General features: G+C 50.4%; 1 protein-coding gene across 20 annotated transcripts in view; it reads right to left on the bottom strand.

Moving 5' to 3' along the window:
- LOC149347896 (uncharacterized) overlaps positions 1-22,153 on the bottom strand; it is a 66,232-nt gene that overhangs the window by 19,103 nt on the left and 24,976 nt on the right. For 14 of the 20 annotated variants that reach the window (XM_089587707.1, XM_089587698.1, XM_089587700.1 and 11 more), the window contains 6 exons: positions 18,068-18,228; positions 16,714-16,810; positions 15,723-15,822; positions 14,601-14,802; positions 14,330-14,440; positions 2,720-2,885 (listed from right to left, as the gene is read on the bottom strand). In XM_089587707.1, coding sequence (XP_089443833.1) covers positions 2,720-2,885; positions 14,330-14,440; positions 14,601-14,802; positions 15,723-15,822; positions 16,714-16,790 — 656 coding nt within the window. In that variant the 5' untranslated portion in view covers positions 16,791-16,810; positions 18,068-18,228. Of the gene's footprint in view, positions 1-2,719; positions 2,886-14,329; positions 14,446-14,600; positions 14,803-15,722; positions 15,823-16,713; positions 16,814-18,067; positions 18,229-19,661; positions 19,910-22,153 lie in introns of those variants that run through there. The other 6 variants (XM_089587710.1, XM_089587714.1, XM_089587715.1 and 3 more) reach the window with 6 other exon arrangements.

Raw genomic sequence — 22,153 nt, 5'->3', positions numbered from 1 at the left:
GGAGGCATATCTCGGTGGACACCCGTCATCCGTTCGTAGAGGAAGGAAGGAAGTGGGAGTGAAAGAAGGAACAGAAAGAGGGGGCCCTAATGAACTAAATGAATATTGTATTTGATGATGATGAAAACGTTTATTAAAGCCACAATGCCTTAGTTGAAGGGAAGGCTGATCGGGTCCCTAGTCCGGGACGCCGTTGGTGAAAGCCGCTGCCCGTGCTCTGGCGACGAGGGCTCGTTGTTCCTCGAGGTCCGAGGTGGACAGGGCCGCCTCCCAGCCCTCCCGCGTTGGCTGATTTATGATCTCAATGCTGTCATTTTTCTGACAAGGTACAAGTTTGCCTTCTGGCCACAAAATTTGCACTGTGCCGAAAAGGACTCGGGCTCAATAGCGTGAAGCGTAGCTGGGTTATTGAAAGACATAGTTTGTAGCCTGCGAAGGTGACATTCCTCTGATTTACTGAGACCCTTAGTGGGCCTCGGGAGTGTCTGCCTTTCAAGGCGCCAATGTTGCAATATTTCTGAATATGTCGTTAGCGGAGAGTGGGAGCCAGAATCAGGAAGGGAGGACGTAGAAGGATGCCGGGGAAGAAAAGCTCGGGCCGAAGCGTGTGCGCGCTCGTTTCCTTCAACTCCCTGGTGACCTGGTACCCATATTAATTCCTTCCGTTCAGCTGAAGTCCTACATTGACTAAGAATTTTCCAGGCTAGCGGCGTAATTCTGCCACGCATATAGTTTCTATAAGCCGCCTGGGAATCTGTAACTATGTATTTAGATTCGGAGTGCGTTGCGGCTAGGGCTATTGCTACTTCCTCCATAGCCTGTATATCCCCGTTACGAACTGAAAGCCCGTCCACGACTTGCATTTGGTGCTCCACTGAGATTGTTGATATTCCTTGTACAGGACCCGCAGCGTACACGAAGAAGGCTCCTTCTTTTGTTGAATAGCACTCGTTCATCTTCTTGCTCCTCGCCACTCGTCTAGCATGATGATGCTCCGGGTGCATGTTTTTGGAAAGCGGAAGCGTAAGGAATTTGCTCTTCCACACTTTAGGTATATCTTGTCTCCCAGCCACTTGGTGCGGAAAGCTAATGTTTAAATCTTCTAAGACCCTGCGGCCGGTCGTAGTTGTGGCCAGGCGCACTACCTGGCTTGTAAGATGGGCGCTAATCAATTCATCAGCCGTGTTGTGTACCCCTAGTTTTAGTAGACGCTCCGCAGATGCTTTCATGGGTAGGCCGGGTGCCTTGTTATAAGCCGTTCGAATGATAACGTCCAGATGGTTTAGATCGGTCTTCCTCAAACGAAGGTACGGGGCCACGTACACTATCCTGCAGATGACAAAGGCCTGTATTAGTCTAAGGGTATCCTGTTCTTGCATGCCGTTTTTCTTGCTTGTGATCCGAGATACCATACGGATGACTTGTTCGCCCACCGTTCGGAGCTTGGTGATCGCTGCTGCGTTCACACCTTCGTTGTTAATGAGCAGCCCCAAAATCCGTATTGTTTCCACCTCGGGAATAGGTGCGTCATGGACCGAGATTTCCAGCGATGCAGTATCCCCCTTCCCTCGCAGGACGAGGAGCTCCGACTTGTCCGGGGAACAGCGCAGTCCGCATTCTTCAGCATACTTTTCAACCGTACTGGCAGCCTCTTGGAGGGCCTCCTCCATCTGTCCCATGTTTCCCTCCGTTGTCCATATGGTTATGTCATCCGCGTATAGGGCGTATTTGAGAAAAGGAAATTACTTAGTAACTGTCTCAAAATCATTTCGACCATCCGAAAAGCGTGACACCTCTGCTGACAACCTCCTGCTGACAGTCTTCTGTGGACAACCTTCTGTCGACAACGATGAGGCATTAAAGCCTTTCGCCTTAAAAAAGTGTGTGCTAGAGGGAACCTTACCTCCTTTACACTACCATAAAGGTGTATTCGTGTTTAGAGTACAGGGTTGATACGTGAATAGGGCGCAATTAAGAGGGAGTCGCGAATGCGTGCAATAAAAAATAAGAACACAAGTGCCTACCCTCTCCTGTATGCGCGATCTTTTTTTTTTTTTCATCAGGTATGTCAAGGGAACTTGTGCACTCGTCAACGTGACGTCCGTCGACGTCACCCACAGTTGCGCACCCGGCTATGCAGCCGCGACAGAGGAAGCTGCCCTGTGAACGCCAAGAACTTAAAAGCCGGCGGTCCACTGGTGCTTCTGCCGTTTAACCCGCTCTACAACAAACATGACATCTAAGCGTACAGGTGCGGACAAAAGTAAACGCATCATGCTATTGGGTCCTAATATTTTTTACGCGTTACCTAATTGCAATTGTCAATTATGGTATGTGCAGTGGTGAGCAGCCTTGTCTAGAGCGCTTGAGCAGTGCGACTTTGTAACAAAAACCGAAATTAGAGAACAGCCCCTCATTACAGGGCAAAGTTTTCGTGCCTGCTTTGTTTACGAGGCTATCTGGCGCTACTTCCGTGCAAGCGTTGCAGCTGGACCCTAGAGGCTGCCACAAAATCTGGATTTGTTTGCAAGGAAGTGCACCGCCCGAGCGCTCTAGACAAGGCTGCTCACCACTGTACATGCTGGTAGTGGACGCTATACCGCTTTCTCTAGAACAAACAATGTTTCTTTGTTTTTTTTTACGGGGAATGAGTGAAGAGCGGCATACCGAGCTCCCTTTACACATGTCCGCACCTGCACATGCATGTCGTCCAGCTCACCTGTCCCCGTTGACAGAACGTGGTAGCCGCGGGGCACGAATGTGAAACACCCACGTGGCGAAAGCACTGCCGACGCTAATGGCGCTCCTGCGGCCTAGCCCCGCCCAGACTGTCGTCTTCTGCGGCGAGGGATGCATGAGCCTGACGGGAGACAGGAGCGGGCGATCTGCAGGTTGACACGAAATAACTGTCAGTGATGATCGCGACAAAGGCAAAAAACTGCACTGCTCCGCATTGTTCATTCGGAGCTAAAGTAACGCGTTTGCGCTGTTTCGTCGCTTAGAGCACAAAGCGCGTTTGCCCCGGAGCTTGTTTCCTGCGCAGAAATTGGGAAATTTTGCGTTACTTTATTTTACTCTACAGCGTCAGCCTAGAACAACCCCCCCCCCCCCCCCCCCAACCACACACACAAACACAAAATCAATCGTATTACTCCACATCAACAAAATTCGCCCCATGGCGAGATTTTCTCATCCTCTACCTGATACAGTCATACTTTTTTCCTTATCTCTTTAGAGGACGACAAGAGGGTAGGGCGAAATTTCGGACACCTTTTGCGGACACTTTTTTGGCGACGAGTACATAGCCGTATCAAGCTTTCGCGTTAATAACGAAGTCCCCACACTGCGATCTCCCATGAGTATGGCTTCATCTGGAGGGCCGCCATCCTCCATCTTTCTATTGGGGCAGCCTCGCCCTTTCTTCATCGCTGGCGGCGACGCACTTCAGAGTGACCTAACGCGATGCTCGGGGGTGTTGCCGAATAAGGAGGGTTCTGGGTTCGTCGCATAACTGCATGACGTCGAGGAGCCAGAGGGGGTCACTGAAAACGGTGTATACAGCCGCTGCGTTGGCTTGCTGCTGCTGGACGAATTGCGGATGCATGGATCCACCCCTAACAGTGTGCGTGGTATGTGGAGTTAAAGGGGCTCTGAATGCGGCTGTGATAAGGCTGCAGTATGGCCAGGATATTGAAGCAGTCCAGTTCACGAATATTGTCCGGCAATAATTCATTAAACGCGCTTTGTAGAAACTGAGTTATCTTCTTATTGTGCTCCCGTAGCCTCTCGTTTAGGTATCTCCCGGTTTAGCCTATGTAAACCTTACCACATGAGAGTGGCAAGGAATATACGACACCTTCTGCGCAGTCAACAAATTTTTTCTTTTGACTCTGTGTACAGCTTTGATTTTTCGTCATCTTACAGAGTTTCGGGAGTTTATCTGGGGCCGAAAACACTACCTGAACGCCTACTCGTTGGCCTAGCTTTTTCAGATTATGGGAAATCCGGTGCATGTACGGAACTACTGCGGTTTTCCTACATTTCCAGGCTGAGTTTGGCATTTGGAATTATTTTTACCAATCATCCCCTCAGCCACTGACCCTAAGATGGCTTTAGGATACCCAGCCTCTTGTAACCGTTTTACTTGTTCCTGAAAACTGCTGTTCACACGGTGCCGACATGACTTTTCCAGAGCCTTTTTGAAACACGTGTTGACAATGCCTCTTTTAATGTAAGATTACTATGTAAGATCATAGTAATCATAGATCATAGGATTACACAGTAATGTAAGATTACTATGTAATCCTAACTCTGTGAAAAACCACAACTGTACTAAGAATCACAAGAAGAATTTTGTTGACTGCGCAGAAGGCGTCGTGCATTCCTTGCCACTGTCATGTGGTAAGTTTTACATAGGCCAAACCGGGAGATGCCTAAACGAGAGGCTACGCGAGCACAATAAGAATATTGAAAATGGAAAAGGCAACCTTGCAGAACATTTTCAGGCATGTAAACCAGATATATGGATGCCGAAGTTCGATGAATGCCAGGTGATTAGCAAAAGCAGAAAACAGCTAACACGGGAGATTATTGAAGCAATACGAATAAAAAACTTAGAAGTGTGTAAGCATCCCGTCTGTATCTCTATCAAAGAAGGAGATGATTTTTCTTGATGGCTCCAACAAAATGTGAAAAGCCACTAGCGGTGCGATAGGCTTATGGGACGATAGTCTGATGCTCTCGCACCATTTTTAAAAGTTGTTTGTGCATTTTAATAAAGAATTGGTTTAAAGTTAGCGCATGTGTTGTCGTCTTCGTTGCGTCCTTGTCTCGAGCGCTACAGTTTTTTATCATGAGCAACCAACTCCCCAAACATCCACCCTGTTCAAAAAGACTATTTTTAAAAATTTCTGACATCACGTAAATGATGAGGATGGGTTACAGATATGACGTCTCACAACTACTCTCATACTGACAACGGCACACTCAGGGGCAGGAGTTCCCTGTTTTCCAAACAACGCCGATTTCTCCTCACCCTGACGGCTGTGTCCCCATTTCTATACGAGTAGCCCCGGTGCGATGTCTCTCTGCAGAGTATTCGCAATACGGCGTTCCACGGGTTTTGGAAGTGTATCGAAGACAGATATCAACCTTCCTTGGCTGCCGGAGTTCACATCGGGGAATCCTCATCCCTGCACAGATGAGCGATTCCGGCCAGCTTCCACATCCAAAGCGTCGACGGCTACCCTGTGAGAGGGAAGTTAACCACATGCTAATCGTGAAGATGCAACAGTAGTAGCGGTTCTAGTCCCAGCTATTGGCGAACAGCGAATTAAACGGACGAGGGGCCTTTCACGATGCCCCGCTCTCCGGCACCGCGACTACTACGGCATCAGTGCAAAGAACCGATAGCGAGGTTAAAAAGCAGAGCATAGGCCACAGATTTAGAAAGAAAATGACGGCTGTCGTAGCTATAGGTTGCTTGAGTATCGTGAAAGCCCGCGCGTTTATTTAATCCGCTATTCGACACTACCTCAGACTTGAACGGTGCAAGCGACGCGTGGTCTACGAACATGGGGTGATTGGCGTACGTTACGCGCAAGCGAAATGCCACGCTGCTAAACGTACGAAACAGTATTGAGAGAGGTAAACGTGAAACGATACGAGGGCAGCGCACTTACATTTACGGTTGGATGAGCAGGTCTATATGCGTTCCCTTATTCCACTTCCGCAGAAAGAGGGACTGCAGTTTCATTTCTGCACTCTCTAAGCAGAAAGAAAAGAGGAAGTAAAGTTCTCCCCTAGCGCACACCCTTTCAAAAAGTTGTGTGCTATAGGACACCTTACTCCCTTTTTACACCCATATAGGTGTACTCGTGTAAAGAGTCCAGGGTTGATACGCGAACAGGGCACAGCCAAGAGAGCGGTGAGGCACTGCAATAGCAAGGAGAAGAACACAAGAACCCACTCTCTCCTGTATGCGAAATCTATCTTTTTATCAGCTACGCCAAGGAAACTTGTGCACTCGTCACCGTGACGTCCGTCTACGTCACCCACAGCTGCGCACCCGGCTATGTAGCCGTGCCAGAGGAATCTCCCCTGCGAACGTCAAGCACTCAAACGCCGGCGTTCAACCAATGTTCCTGCCGTTCAACCCGCTCTACAACAAACACGATGTCGAAGCGTACAGGTACGCACAAACGCAAACGGAGCATGCTATTCGCTCCTGATATTTTTTCACGCGTTAAATAATTGGAATCGCCAATTATGGTATGTGCATGCTCGTAGTGTATGCTAATGCACGCACGCACGCACGCGCGCACGCGCACGCGCACGCACGCACACACACACACACACACACACACGCACGCACGCACGCACACACACACACACACACACGCACACACACACCAATCGTATTACTCCACATCTACCAAATTCTCCCCATAGCGAGATTCTCTCATTCTCTATCTGATAAGTCATACTTTTTCCCATATCTCTTTAGGGGACGACAGGAAGGTGGGGCGAAATTTCGGACACCTTTGCGGACACTTTTTTGGTGACGGGTACATAGCCATATCAAGCTTACGCGTTAATAATGAAGTCACCGCACTGCGATCTCCCATGTGTGTACCTTCATCTGGAGGACCGCCATCCTCCATCTTTCTATTGGGGCAGTCTCGCCCTTTCTTCATCCCTGGCGGCGACGCTCCACTCCAGTTCACGAATATTGTCCAGCAATAATTCTTTAAACGCGCTTTGTAGAAACTGAGTTACCTTCTTATTGTGCTCGCGTAGTCTCTCGTTTAGGTATCTCCCGGTTTAGCTTATGTAAACCTTACCACATGACAGTGGCAAGGAATATACGACACCTTCTGCGCAGTCAACAAATTTCTTCTTCTGACTGTGTACAGCTTTGATTTTTCGTCATCTTACATAGTTTCGGGAGTTTATCTGGGGCTGAAAACACTACCTGAACTCCTACTCGTTGGCCTAGGTTTTTCAGATTATGGGAAATCCGGTGCATGTACGGAACTACTGCTGTTTTCCCACATTTCCAGGCTGAGTTTGGCATTTGGAATTATTTTTACCAATCATCCCCTCAGCCACTGACACTAAGATGGCCTTAGGATACCCAGCCTCTTGTAACCGTTTTACCTGTCCCTGAAAACTGCTGTTCACATGGTGCCCACACGACTTTTCCAGAGCCTTTTTGAAGCACTTGTTGACAATGCCTCTTTTTTATGTAAGATTATTATGTAAGATGATGAATCATAACTCTGTGAAAAATCAAAGCTGTACAAAGAATCACAAGAAGAAATTTTTTGACTGCGCAGAAGGTGTCGTGCATTCCTTGCCACTGTCATGTGGTAAGTTTTACATAGGCCAAACCGGGAGATGCCTAAACGAGAGGCTACGCGAGCACAATAAGAATATTGAAAATGGAAAAGGCAACCTTGCAGAACATTTTCAGGCATGTAAACCAGATATATGGATGCCGAAGTTCGATGAATGCCAGGTGATTAGCAAAAGCAGAAAACAGCTAACACGGGAGATTATTGAAGCAATACGAATAAAAAACTTAGAAGTGTGTAAGCATCCCGTCTGTATCTCTATCAAAGAAGGAGATGATTTTTCTTGATGGCTCCAACAAAATGTGAAAAGCCACTAGCGGTGCGATAGGCTTATGGGACGATAGTCTGATGCTCTCGCACCATTTTTAAAAGTTGTTTGTGCATTTTAATAAAGAATTGGTTTAAAGTTAGCGCATGTGTTGTCGTCTTCGTTGCGTCCTTGTCTCGAGCGCTACAGTTTTTTATCATGAGCAACCAACTCCCCAAACATCCACCCTGTTCAAAAAGACTATTTTTAAAAATTTCTGACATCACGTAAATGATGAGGATGGGTTACAGATATGACGTCTCACAACTACTCTCATACTGACAACGGCACACTCAGGGGCAGGAGTTCCCTGTTTTCCAAACAACGCCGATTTCTCCTCACCCTGACGGCTGTGTCCCCATTTCTATACGAGTAGCCCCGGTGCGATGCCTCTCTGCAGAGCATTCGCAATACGGAGTTCCACTGTACTTGGGAAGTGTGTCGAAGACAGATACCAACCTCCTTGGCTGCCGGAGTTCACATCTGGTAAGTCCTCACCCGTCACGGACAAGCGACTCCGGCCAGCTTCCACATCCAAAGCGCCGACAGCTACCGTGTTAGAGCGAAGTTAACCACATGCTAATCGTGAAGATGCAACAGCACTAGCTATTCGAGTCCCAGCTAGTGGCGAACAGCGAATCAAACGGACGCGCGGCCTTTCACGATGCCCCCGGTCTCCGGCACCGCGACTACTACGGCATCAGTGCAAAGAACCGATAGCGAGGTAAAACACCATGGCATAGGCCACAGATTTAGTCAGTAAATGACTGCTCACGTGGTTATAGGTTGCTTGAGTATCGTGAAAGCCCGCGCTTTCATTTAAGCCGCTATTCGACACTAGCTCAGACTTGAACGGTGCAAGCGACGCGTGGTCTACGAACATGGGGTAATTGGCGTACGTTACGTGCAAGCGAAGCGCCACGCTGCTAGACGTGCGAAAAAGTAGCGAGAGATGTAAACGTGAAACGTCACGATGGCAGCGCACTTACATTTACGATTCGATGAGCAGGTCTGTATACGTTCCCTTATTCCACTTCCGCAGAAAGAGGGACTGCAGTTTCATTTCTGCACTCTCTAAGCAGAAAGAAAAGAGGAAGTAAAGTTGTCCCCTAGCGCACACCCTTTCAAAACGTTGTGTGCTATAGGACACCTTACTCCCTTTTTACACCCATATAGGTGTATAGGTGTAAAGAGTACAGGGTTGATACGCGAACAGGGCACAGTTAAGAGAGCGGTGAGGCACTGCAATAGCAAGGAGAAGAACACAGGAACCCACTCTCTGCTGTATGCGCAATCTTTCTCTCTTTATCAGGTACGTCAAGGAAACTTGTGCACTCGCCACCGTGACGTCCGCCCACGTCACCCACAGCCGCGCACCCGGCTATGTAACCGTGCCAGAGGAATCTCCCCGGCGAACGTCAAGCACTTATGTTCCTGGCGTTCAACGCTCTCTACAACAAACACGACGTCGAAGCGTACAGGTACGCACAAATGTAAACGGAGCAAGCTATTCGCTCCTAATATTTTTCGCGCGTTAAATAATTGGAATTGCCAATTACGGTATGTGCGTGCTGGTAGTGGATGCCAGCGCGCTTTCTCTAGGACAAACAATGCTTCTTTATTTTTTTACGCGGAAGGAGCGAAGAGCGGCATATCGAGCTCCGTCTACTCAGGTCCACAACTGTACGTGCCAGTCACGTGCTCCTCCACCTCACCTGTCCCCGTTGTCAGGACGTTGCAAGGGGGGAGGGCGTCGGCGTCGCAGCAACACCCACGTGACGGAAGCAACGAGGATGCTCACGGTGGTCCCGCGGCCTGGACCCGCCCAGCGGTTGTATTCTGCGGCGATGGATGCACGAGCCTGACGGGAGACCGGGGCAGGTGGCCTGCAGTTTGACACAGAATAACTCTCAGCGATGATCACGACAACTGCAAGTAACTGCACTGCTGCATATTGTTAATTCGGAGCTAATGTAACGCTTTTGAGCTGTTTGCCCGTTTATTGCACAAACAGCGCGCGTATGCACCGGAGCTTGTTTCCTGCGCAGATGTTCGGCAATTTTCTTGGTACTTTATTTCACTCCACAACGTCAGCTTTGAACCCTCCCCCCACCTCCCCCCCTCCCCGCGTGGCCCGAGACAAAGACGGCGTGTCGCTACCGAAATGTCGGTAGACGGAATCTTTGTAGCGAGAGCTACACTGCGCCAATCGCTTCACGAGGTCAGCGTGGCTGCGCGCTGACCCGTGGCACCACGGGCAAGGCGTCGCGCCGAACAGGCAACGGCGTTCCTTCGTATAATTGAAAATTGGTTTTTCAGGAAAGGGAATACGCAGCAACTGTCTCACATATGAGGGGCGCCGTTGAGAAGGGCTCCGGAAAATTCGACCACCTAGGGTTCTTAAAAGTGTACTCACATCGCACAGTACAAGGGACTCCATTAAGCCTCCATCGAAACTCTAGCCGCCCACCTCGTCAGTCGTGCGCATGCGCGCAGTGTCGTCAGAGATGCGGCGGGTATCAACGATACGGAGCCTGCGGTACAAATGGACAGCTCGGAGGAAGCTAGGGCTCGTCGTAGGAACGAAGGCAGAGGCCGCGTCCAGCCGAGGAGACCGAGGAAGAGCGCGCTAAGCGTCTCGATAAGCGACGCGGTTAGACGGGCCCGCTTAGCCGACGACAGTGCATCCACGCTGAATGATGACGATGAATCGAGTTCTGAGTCTCTGAAAGAAGCTACACTATCGCTACTGTACCAGGTTTAACCAGAGCTAAACACAGCCATTTTTTTTTTCGCTGCGTATATCCAAGCCTAACTGAGCTAAGCAACTGCCGATTTTATTCATATTATTGTTTAAGATCCCCGCTTCTTTCAGGAAACTAAAAAGGGAAAACTTCTGCGAGTGGATTATCTCCCAAAAATAAATTGGGGTGGAGGGAATGTGTTCATTGTAAAATACAGTAAAACATTTTTCCCTTAGCCGTTCGAGTTCTGTGCGCGAAAATAAAATGTGATTTACAGTGAGCTCACCTCCAAAGAGATAAGGACATTACGTGCGATATGCGACATGTCACTCAATAGATAAGGAGGTCAACCGAAATAGCTGAAAATGAACAACGTATTTATTAGTTGTCAACCATCCTGCTAGCTGGTTGATGGTTTATGGCTTATGAGGGTTTAACGCCCCAAAGCAGCTCAGGCAATGAGGGACGCAGTCGGGACGGGCTCTGGAAATTTCGACCACATGGGGATCTTAACGTGCACTTACAACGCACCATGCCGATAGTTAGCAGGTCTTAGGTGTACTCGTACGCCAAACCTCGCTGATAATGGTACCTCGAAACAAGCGCCCCACTAACTGAAAGATTGATTTTAAAAATTGCTGACAGTAATAAGTGAAACATCACGTATGTGATGAGGGTGGGTTACAGAAATGACGTCTCACAACTACTCTCATGCTGACAAAGCCACACTCAGTGGCAAGAGTTCTTGTGTTTCTTAACGACGCCGATTTCTCCTCATGCTGTTAGCTATGTCCCTGTATCTGTATGAATAGCCATGGTGCGATGTCTCTCTGCGGAGAATTCGCAATACGGCGTTCCACGGGGCTCAGGAAGTATACCGATGACAGATACCAACCTTCCTTGGCTGCCGGAGTTCAAATCTGGGAAGCCCTCACCCTGGCTCGAACTAGCGACTCCGGCTACCCAGCTCCCACATTCAAGGCGCCAACAGCTACCATGCACAAGCGAAGTTAACCTTAGTGGTCTACAAACCAACACATACCGAACGCCTGACAAGTTACACCAGTGGTACCCTACACCATACTCTCCGCAGTGCCCACACTGGGGACAGATCCCACACCATGTGGTAGACATGCCAATTTGATCACTTAGTTGACCCCATTCCAAACCCCTCAGAGGAGCAGTACGAGGCTGCTCTGCTCAGCGATGATCCTCACCGTCAGCACTGGCTGGTGGGGAGGGCCAGCGCAGCAGCAATAAACAGTGGACTACCGGACTAGGCGGTCCACCCACATGTTCTGCGAATATTCAGTAAATAAAGATTCCTTCAATCAATCAATCAATCAACCTCATGTGAATCAAAACGATGGAACAACAATAGCTGTTCAAGTCGGAGCTATTGGAGAATAGTGAATTCAACGAACGCGCGGCCTTTCACGATGGTGCTGGTGAACTCTCTTATTGCGCCCAAAAACGGGGGACCAGTCCAGGGACCGGTTGCGCTGGCTTAGAGGAGGTCGGCGGCGATCCCTCGGGATGTCGCGGCCTCCACCGCACGCTGGATAAACCGGCGTTGGCCTCCTGGCTCGGAAGTACGCAGGAGAGACTCCCACGTCTCTGGGGGGTTTGAGTTGCTCGTGTTGTAGCGTGTTAAGTCCATGCCATGTGCATCAGAGTGGCCGGAGTTAAGCAGTGTTTGCACATGGGGTCTATCTGTAGCGGAAAGATCCCACTGTATAAGAGTAGGAAAAGTAAAAGTAAAAACTCCCAACGCAAAGTAAAAAAATCTCTACCTCTCCCGTAAACGAGAGTAGAGTAAGCATGAAATGTTTAAGGGCCGAATGTCATCTCGGTGAACACCCGAACCGCACCGTACAGGAAGGGAGGAACGCCACCACCCGTTCAGCGCGATGCCTTGCCATTTGAACGCAAGGTTTTTTTTTTTTTTTTGAGGAAAGGAAATGGCGCAGTAATTCTCTGCCATCTCGGTGGACACCCGAACCGCACCATAAAGGAAGGGAGGGAGGAACGCCACCACCCGTTCGGCGCGATGCCTTGCTAGGCACTATAGCCTTGCCCTTTGAACGCAGCGCTTCTCCCCCGGGCCCCTGTGCGCCTGCGCGGTTTTGCTTCGATGCGCGAAGCCCCTAAGAGAACACGTATGAGAACGAAGTGTAACGTGGCACTTATGTGCTTTCTGCACGCGTTATTAGAAATCGTAAATTATAATTCCGTGCATTATCAAACCCACAGCTCCACTGATATCTTGATAAACATTGAGAAGGCACTGGCAGCAGTTATTTTTTGTCTCGTTTGGAGACCAACCGGCGCTTGCATGCCGGTCGCGTAGGAGGGCTTAGAGTGTCTCGTTAAATCAAGTTAAGTCTCGTACGGTGCCCGGAAGTTCTCGTTTCAGAGCCCGGATGACTGGAATTCAGTGCCCGGATGACTGGAATTCAGTGCCCGGTTGACTGGATTTCAGTGCCCGGATGACTGGATTTCAGTGCCCGGATGAGTGGATTTCAGTGCCCGGATGATGGCTCTCGGTCTCGGCGTGACGTCACCACTGCCGACAACGGGGGCTAAAAGCATTTCATGCTTAAAAAACTGCCAGTTTTTACTTTGCGCCATTGGACAGCCTCGCTTCTTGTTAAATCACGGTGTGCGGATGGATAGAGACACCTTTCGAGCCGGTAGTGCTGGGTTTGGGTTTATGGGGTTCAACGTCCCGAAGCGACTAAGGCTATAAGAGACGCCGTAGTGGAGGGCTCCGGAAATTTCGACCACCTGGGGTTCCTTAAAGGGATACTGAAGCAAAATCTGAAAATTGAACAGAAAGGCTGAATATAGATTCTCGGAATGTGATTACACCGAAATGTAGTCGTCACTGCGCATATTTTTCAGCGGATGGTTTTATTTTCGATGTTTTATGAGCGCGCGCCAAGCCCTCCCGGTCGGCGCGAGGTGGGAAGCGTGACGTCACGACACCCTCCCGCGGCGACAAATATGGCGGCGCCCTTCGATGCATGAAACCTCGTTTCGGACTGGTTGCGTCGTTATTACTGGCTTCTTCAGCGCGTTCACAGGCCATAAATGGGCCACGTGTCTTTCGCTTCATCTCCTGTTGCACATAAGAAAACTTACGAGTAATAAATTTGCTTTATTTTTTATTTAAAGTGACGATTCTGCCCCCTTTGGGCTAAGAGGGGTGTCGGTTTGTTGACAACAATGCTTCCCCTCCTAACCACCAGATGGCGCCACTAGTCTGAACATCGTCGCGCTTCTGTTTTAAAAGCGAGAATGCTAGAAATGGCACAAGGTCCGGAAAAAGTAGCTGCATTTAGCGTGCGTATACGCGTGCATACGGTTATGGTATGTAGACAGCATCGATTAACATTTTGATATATCTGTGTACGCCGTGAGCAGACGACAGACATGGAAAAGCCGCGAGTAGCGATGGCAATCGTGCTTCTGCGGGAACGGTGGGCGCGCGGGTGTTATGACGTCTAGTCGCAGCTTCCACAGGCGGCCACCAGGTGCAACGATACGGCAATATATCGCGAAAAAAGGCGTGTTATCCGCCTTTTTCACTAAAATGCTTGTCATATTTATCAATTTTAGCAGTCAAGCTCTTGTTTACATGCAAAAAAGCAGCTCCAAAAGTTTGGTTCAGTATCCCTTTAACGTGCACTGACATCGCACAGTACATGGGTCTCTAGAATTTCTCCTCCAAAGAAATTCAACCGCCGCAGCCGGGATCGAACCCGGGTCGTTAGGGTCAGCAGCCGAGCACCATAACCACTGGGCCACCGCGGAGGCATACCCTTTGGCAATTACTAGGCAAATAAAAGGAAATGAAGGAGGGGAGGGATGCCCTTTGCGCGAATGCACAGCAGATATTTCCAGCCAGTGGTATATCTCACCTTTCTCATGGCTCCCTCGGCTCTCCTCCGCGTCGGCTCCATTGGCACGGCTCTTCCTCCCGGCACGCCCCTTTCCCGGTCTCCTTTTTGCGTGCGTCTCCTTGTCCGGAACTTTCCTTGAAGCCAGTTCAATCATTCATTTTATTTCTACTCTTGCCATACACATTATCAAAACACTGAACCCATAGCCAGAGGCTAATGTGGGGTTCAGAAACAAAATACATGATGGCAATCACACAACGCTTGTGTAAAATGAAAAGCACACACACACGGTTACCGGCCAACAGGAGTCGGGGGCGGCCGAGACGCTGCTGAAGGTCGCGACACTGGGCAGCGGCCAACAGGAGTCGGGAGAGCCGAGGCGCTGTTGAAGGTCGCGTCACTGGGCAGCGTGGCCTCGGAAGGGTTGGTGGTCCTGGAGGAGGTCTTGGGACAGGGTGGTGTTTAGAAGAGAAAACATTTGGAGTATGTCCCTGTAAGTGGTGAGTGGAGAAGCGCGTGAGCTGTTAGTGTCAGAGGAAGCAGGGATGCTGATCATACACTCGGCTCGGCAGCTGAGATCTCGGGCGAGTGTGTGCGAATGGACGTTTCCGTTGAGCAACGGACTGGCACTTCATCCATAATCTTCAAGTCAGCAGGGATATCTAATCATAGGTGACACCTCGGGTATACATTAAAACAGCTTAGATGACGTACCATTCTCGAAGCGTTCTTGCTACCAAACGGCTTTAATTGCCTGAAGCACTGCCAGGCTGTGGGGAGAAATATGAAGTGTGGCCGAGGCAGAAGCGCTGAGGATATCGCTGACACCTCATTTGTGAGCGTACTTTTCCAAAACACTTCTCGATGCGCTTCACATAGTGAGCATAATTTCAGCGCCTTTGCACGGATGACTAGACCACGTATAATCATTATACTTATTACGAATGCCAAACGAATGCCAAACCTTTGCGTGCAACCACGGCCCACAACGTTGCCTATCAGCACGTACGCACTTCTTCGTTTAATATAAACGCGGAGAAGTGCATTGGTCAGATGGGAAACGCACACTTTGTGGCCTGAAAGTAGCGCACTTAAATCTTTTGTTCCTTGCCCTGTCGGTTAACAGCGCCTGCCGATCGTTAACGTTAAGAAATCTAGAGCCATTTTCATCATGACGTCAGCAAACGTCACAAAGGGTTGCTTAATCGGGCTGATGTAGCAGCAGCAGCCTTGTGGCTAATCGTGGTCCCGAAATTCCGCAGGGATAGACATTACGGCAGGATAATTTTTCACTATAGCCACCAGAAAGCCAGGAAGGTGTGGTTGAGGTAAACCCCAAGTCCACAGCGGTTACATCGGCACGCACATGCAGATTTATCATCCCCCTGTTTGTGGACAAAAGATCGCTTACGAGCGCGCAGTAGCTCTGGAATGGATTTCCGTCCGGTCTTCCACCGGACGCGACGAAGGCATTCCAGGCGACCGGGCTACTACCCATGGTGCTGGAGGCGCTGCGAAATAGAGACTATAATTAGAAAGCGTCGATCATGTTGCTGTAGAAGAGTAGATTGGATGGGAAGAAAGAACGACATCAACAACGAGACATGCCCCACCAGTCTTTAGGGGACACAACTCATGAACGAAGCAGCAGGTGCCCCTCAAAGAACGCCCACCTGCCAGCGGGGTCGACCAATTTTCATGACCACGCAGTAAATTCGATTAACCCTTGTTATTCTCCACTCATAGGCCACCCCCTTCCATTTTAGGAGAGCAGGTATAAAGTGATCGGTCCCAGGGAAGAATCGGTCGAAGCCAATGTCTAGATGCCCACCTGTGAGGGGCATCTGGGGCTTTGTTCTTGAGTTGTACCCCGCTTTAGTGGTCTGCGTAAGACGAGGCCGGTGAGGCTGTTCGTCTGCTTCCTTCATGGGGGTATAACGTTCCAAAGTGACTCAGGCTATGAGGAACGCCGTGTTGAAGGGCTCCGGTTAATTTCGACCACCTGGGGTTCTATAACCTGCACTGACATCGCACCATGCCGCTAGTTAGCACGTCTTAGCCGTATTCTGATGCCATACTTAGCTGGTAATGGTACGCCGAAACACAAGCGTTCCTCTAACTCAAATAGACTGTTTTTAAGACATGCTGACAGCATGAAGCGAAACATCGCGTCTATGACGGGGGCGGGTTACAGAGATGACGTCTCACAACTACTCTCATACTGACAAAGCCGCACTCAGTGGACGGAGCTCTCGTTTTCAAAACGACGTCGAATTCTCATGATGACGGCTGTGTCGCCGTATCCATGAGTAGCCCCACTAAGGATTCTCCGACAGCCTTCAAAGTATTCCAAATAAAGCGTTCGACGATATGTGGCATGTGTATCGATGACAGATACCAACCTTTTTTGGTTGCAGGAGTTCAAATCTGGAATGTCCTCACCCCTGCTCGGAGGAGCTACTCCGGCCAGCTTCCACATCCAAAGCGTCGAAAGCTACCCTGTGAAAACGAAGTTAACCTCACGTTAATCAAGAAGATGCAACAACAATAGCGTTAACAACAATAGCAACAACAACAACAACAGATGCAACAACAATAACAAGTCCGAGCTAGTGGTGAACAGCGAACTAAACGAACTCGAGGCCTTTCACGATGCTCCCAGTCTCCGGCATCGCGACTACTACGGCGTCACGGCAAACAACCTATAGCCAGGTTAAAAAGCAGGGCACAGGCCACAGATTTAGTCAGGAAATGACTGCTCGCCTGGCTATAGGTTGCTTGCACTGACGCAGTAGTAGCCGAAGTGCCGGAGAACGGGAACTTCGTGAAAGGGAGCGCGTTAACTTAATCAGCTATTCGACACTAGCTCGGACTTGAACGATGCAAGCGACGCGTGGTGTACGAACGTGGCGCGCTTGACGTACGTAACATGCAAGCCACATATACCACGCTGGTAGACGTTCCTTGCAAAACAGTAGTGAGAGCTGCAAAGGTGAAACTTTACGGGGGCAGCGCACTCACATCTACGATTCGATATGCCCGTATATACACGTTCCCTTACTCCACCTCAGCAGGAAGGCGGACTGCAGTTTCATTTCTAAATTCTCTGAAGATAAACGAGTAAAAAGGGAGGAAAGTTGTCCTCTAGTGAACTACCCTTTAGAAGGGGAGTGTGCTATAGGACACCCTACTCCCTTTTTACACCCATATAGGTGTATTCCTGTTTAGAGTGCAGGGTTGATACGCGAGCAGGGCACAGTTACGACTGCCGCGAGGCAGTGCAACAGCAATGAAGATCACAAGAACCCACTCTCTCCTGCATGCGCAATCTTTTTTTTTTTCATCAGGTACGTCGAGGAAACTTGTGCGCTCGTCACCGTGACGTCCATTCACGTCACCGGTAGTTGCGCACCCGGCTATGCAGCCGCGACAGAGGAAGCTCCCCTGTGAACGCCAAGCACTTAAAAGCCCGGTGTTATTGCCGTTTAACGCGCTCTACAACCGACGTGGCATCGAAGGGCACAGGTGCGGAAAAATATCAACGGAACATGCTATTGGGTCGTATTATTTTTCACGCGTTACCTAATTTAAATTGCCAACTATGGCATGTGCATGCTGGTAGTGGATGCTAGTGCGCTTTTTCTAAGACAAACGATTATTGTTTTTTCTACGCGGAGGACGCGAGGAACAGAATATCGAGCTCAGTTCACTCATGTCCGCACCTGTACATGCCAGTAACGTGCTCCTCCAGCTCACCTGCCCCCACTGTCAGGCGGGACGTGCGTCGGCGTCGGAGCAACACCCACGTGACCGAAGCGATGACGAAGCTAACGGTGCAGCGGCGGGAAAGACCTGCCCAACCGTTGTCTTCTCCAGCAAGGGATGCATGAGCCTGACGGGAGACCGGAGCAGGTGCCCTGCAGTTCGACACGAAACAACGATCAGCGATGATCACGAGAAATGCAAGTAACTGCACGCCCGGCTCCGTATTGTTAATCGGAGCTAATGCAACGCGTTTTCGCTGATTGCTCGTTTATAGCACAAACATTGCGGAGCTTGTTTCCTGCACCGATGTTCGGAAACTTTTGAAGCGAAAAGCTTCACTACGCGCACCACAGCCGCGCTTCGCGTGAGCCGGCGGAGCCAAGATTTGCCACAGCTGCGCATGCTTCAAACCGAGTGACGTCATGCGCGGCACGAATAAAAAGAGAAATAAAAGAAACAGTGCGCCAGGAAACTCATATCTCGGTGGACACCCGAACCGCGCCGTAAGGGCCTTAAGGAAAATTAAATGAAATGAAAATTGCTTTTAAGGAAAGGAAATGCCCGTCTCTCATATCTTGGTGCACACCCGAAAGGAATGCACACCACAGGACATGTCTCTAAAGCAACCTTCTAAGACAGCACCGTATTCAATAGATGCGCGTCCCCTCTTCCGCCTCCGTACAGGCAGTGTGTGGACAGCCGGACGCCTCCACCGTTATCGTGGTGCTTCCAGTGCATTGTGCGCGAACTGTGACAGCCATGGCGTCAAGCCAAGCGCAACTGAACCTTTTCGCTCGTATATCTATGCTTAACCAGAGCTAAGCCACTTAACCAGAGCTAAGCCATTTTACTCTACAACGTCAGCCTTTAACCCTCCCTTCCCCCGTGCCCCGAGACAACGAGGCGCCTCACTACCAAAATGTCAGTAGACGAAACTTTTCTTCGCTTCGTATATGCTTTCCTAACTGAGCTAAGCCATTGCTAATTTTTAGTGATTTTATACTTTGTTTAATATCGCCGCTTCTTTCAGCAAACCAAAAAGAGAGGAAATATCTGCAAGTGGATTGTCTCGTAAAAGTAAATTGTGGTGGAAGGCTTATGGTTTATGGAGGTTTTAAGGTCCCAAAGCGACTATGAGAGACGCCATAGTGAAGGGCTCCGGAAATTTCGACCACCTGGTGGGGTTTTTTAACGTGCATGACATCGCACAGCGGACGGGCAAGAATTTCGCCAGCATCGTAATTCTACCGCCGCGGTCGGGATCGAACCCGCGTCTATCGGGTCAGCAGCCGAGTGCCATAACCACTGAGCAACCGCTGTGGCTAACTGGGGCGGAAGGGAATGGAATGTGAAAATATTTTTACTGTATTCTACAGTGAACACATTCCCAATTGGGGTGGAGGAGAATGTGTTGATTGCAGATTACAGTAAAATATTTTTCCCTTGGCCGTCCGTGTTCTGCGCACCAAAATAAAAAAAACTACGGGGCACTTTGGCAGCCTTAAGTGCACTAGCCTTTGAAAGCCTTTGTCGCGTTGCGCCTCCCTGGCTTTGAAACCAGGCGACGCGTTTAGCCGCCGCTGACGCATGCATTCCTGGGTCTTTCGCTGCTGCGTGTTTGGTAAGTCGCCCTTCTTCCGCTTAGCCGAACAACTTGGTGCGGAATCACTGCACCGCTTGGGAGCCATCCTCCTCCACTAGGTGCCGCACACCGACTGATGACGGAACAGCGCTCGACGCCGCCGCGTCGACAGCTCCACCTGTCGACGATGACGACGTTACCCTTTGGCAGCTGCGCTCGTCGATGAGTCATCCCAGGCGCTGGATGTAACGCTGGACGGACGGACGAACGGACGGTAGATTGAGCCATTAAAGCATTTCGCTTTAAAATGCGATTTACTGTAAGCTCACCTCTAAAGTGATACGGACATTTCGTGCGATGTGCCACACGCCCCTCAATGAACAAGCAGGCCAACCGAAATAGTTAAAATGATCTACATATTGTCACGTTGTAGTGACGGCAGTCCAGCGGTCAGGAAGACACCAGAAATACTTGCAAACGAAGCTCTTTATTTGGGCTGACTTGCGCCCTCAAAAGAACTGAATCACTCGGCGGCGGCGTAAGCAACAGGCGTGCTCGGCGGTCGTCGAACTACGAATGTCCGTCGCTCGCGGCATCGCTCAATTTAAAGCCGGCAAGGAAACTTCCAGATAACAGGTCAAGATCATCTACGGTAATCTGGAAAAACCTAGATGCAGCCTTTCATGGCTGCGAACAATCGAGATTAGTCTGGCCGCTTCTCGCGTCACGAACAAAAGTGATAACGACCCTTTCCTGCTGCCTTGAGCGTGAACGAACACACACTGCAATGATACGTGGCATTACCCCCCTTCCAAAGAAGCATCGCCTCGATGCTTTAAAATGAAATTAAACAAGGAGAATGCTTCGAGAACTTAGAGTCCTTTAGCGTTCCTAATAAGGTGTAAGGGCAGCGGTAAAAGCTTCAAGTCTGGCCGTGTCGTCGTCGTCGTCGGTGTTGTCGTCGGTGTTGTCGTCGTCGGTGTGGTAGTCGTAGTTGAGGCGTGGTCTTGAGTACTCGTCGATGGAGGATCTTTGTCATTGCGCTTAGAAGCAACCTCACCTCCAGAGGCTGCTTTATTTAGTTTAACCTTCGGGGGCTGGGGGAGCGTCCACGCACGGCGTAACCTCGGCTAGGAGAAACAAAGCGCGGGGACGATGGCGACGGGGAACGTGATAGGCGGCTCGGCGATGAGTATTCTTCCCGACGTAAAAACTCCTCGATTTCGGCTGGTCGCTGGCCGGGTCGGGGTCGTGGAGCGTCGTAAGAGAACCCTCGGATGCCCAGTCTTCTGTATGGGCAGTGCCGGAGGACGTGACCGGCTTCGCCACAGTGGAAGCATAGTGGGCGGCGCTGGTCGGGAGTTCTCCACTCGTCGCATTTCCTCGGCTGGGCGCGTCGCTCGTAGGACGGGCGGGTTGGGGCGAGTGGGCGGCGGTCCAACGCAGCTGGCTGAGGGCGATAGGGGCTTGGGTCCCGTCGTCGAGGTGCAGGACGGCGCACAGCTGCGGCGTAAGTCATGGCTGGGGGCTGCAGAGGCTGCGTGGGTGTCGGCGTCACACCCAAGGCCTGTTGAACCTCGTCCCGGATGACGTCAGTGAGCGATGAAAGTTGCGGCTGCGTTCCCGTTGGCAGCAACCGTCGGAGCTCCTCTCGCACAACTTCACGTATAACCTCCCGCAGGTTATCATTGTTAGCGGTGTCCATGCAGCTTGCTGACAAAAAGCGCTGCTGGCGGTCATACTGGCGGGCTCGGGCGTCGAGAGTTTTCTCCATTGTGGATGCCTCTTCTACGAATTCAGCGACGGTTTTCGGTGGGTTGCGAACGAGGCCGGCAAATAGTTGCTCTTTAACTCCTCGCATAAGCAACTTCACCTTCTCTTCTTCCTTCATGTTCATGTCGGCACGCCGGAAGAGACGCTTCATCTCCTCAGTATACACTGCAACGGTCTCGTTTGGGTGTTGTATGCGAGACTGTAGCAGCTGCTGGGCTCTCTCCTTTCGCACGACGTTTGTGAAGGTCTTCAGAAGCTGTTCCTTGAAGGTTTCCCAGTTGGCAAGGCTGGCTTCCTCATTCTCGAACCAGACTCTTGCTGGTCCCTCCAGGGCGAAGAAGACGTACCTAAATTTCATGGCGTCGTCCCAGTTGTTGAAGACAGCCACACGGTCGAACTGCTCCAGCCATTCCTCGGGGTCGGCGCCAGGCGAAGCGTCGAAGGTTGGTGGCACCCGGGGCTGCTGCAGAATGATTGGAGTGGTCGTCTGGGGCAAGGTCATGATGGACGTTGGTACTTGCTTTCGCTTCCGGGTAGGGTCCGGCAGGGTCCCGAACTCAGGTGCGTCCCCTTGCAGGCGTCGGCTTGCGCGGTGGACTGGACTCAGGTCCTGCGGTAGATGACTCAAAGGGCTGGCGTCTCGACTTGTAGGGGGTGTCCGGAACATGGGAGGCTACCCCGCACCTCCACCAGATGTCACGTTGTAGTGACGGCAGTCCAGC

Source organism: Amblyomma mixtum, chromosome 4 (genome assembly GCF_055824585.1).
Source record: "Amblyomma mixtum isolate Tamu chromosome 4, ASM5582458v1, whole genome shotgun sequence".
Taxonomy (NCBI): domain Eukaryota; kingdom Metazoa; phylum Arthropoda; class Arachnida; order Ixodida; family Ixodidae; genus Amblyomma; species Amblyomma mixtum.
Note: the sequence above shows the minus strand (reverse complement) of the source record. Positions and strands in the feature narration are given on the sequence as shown.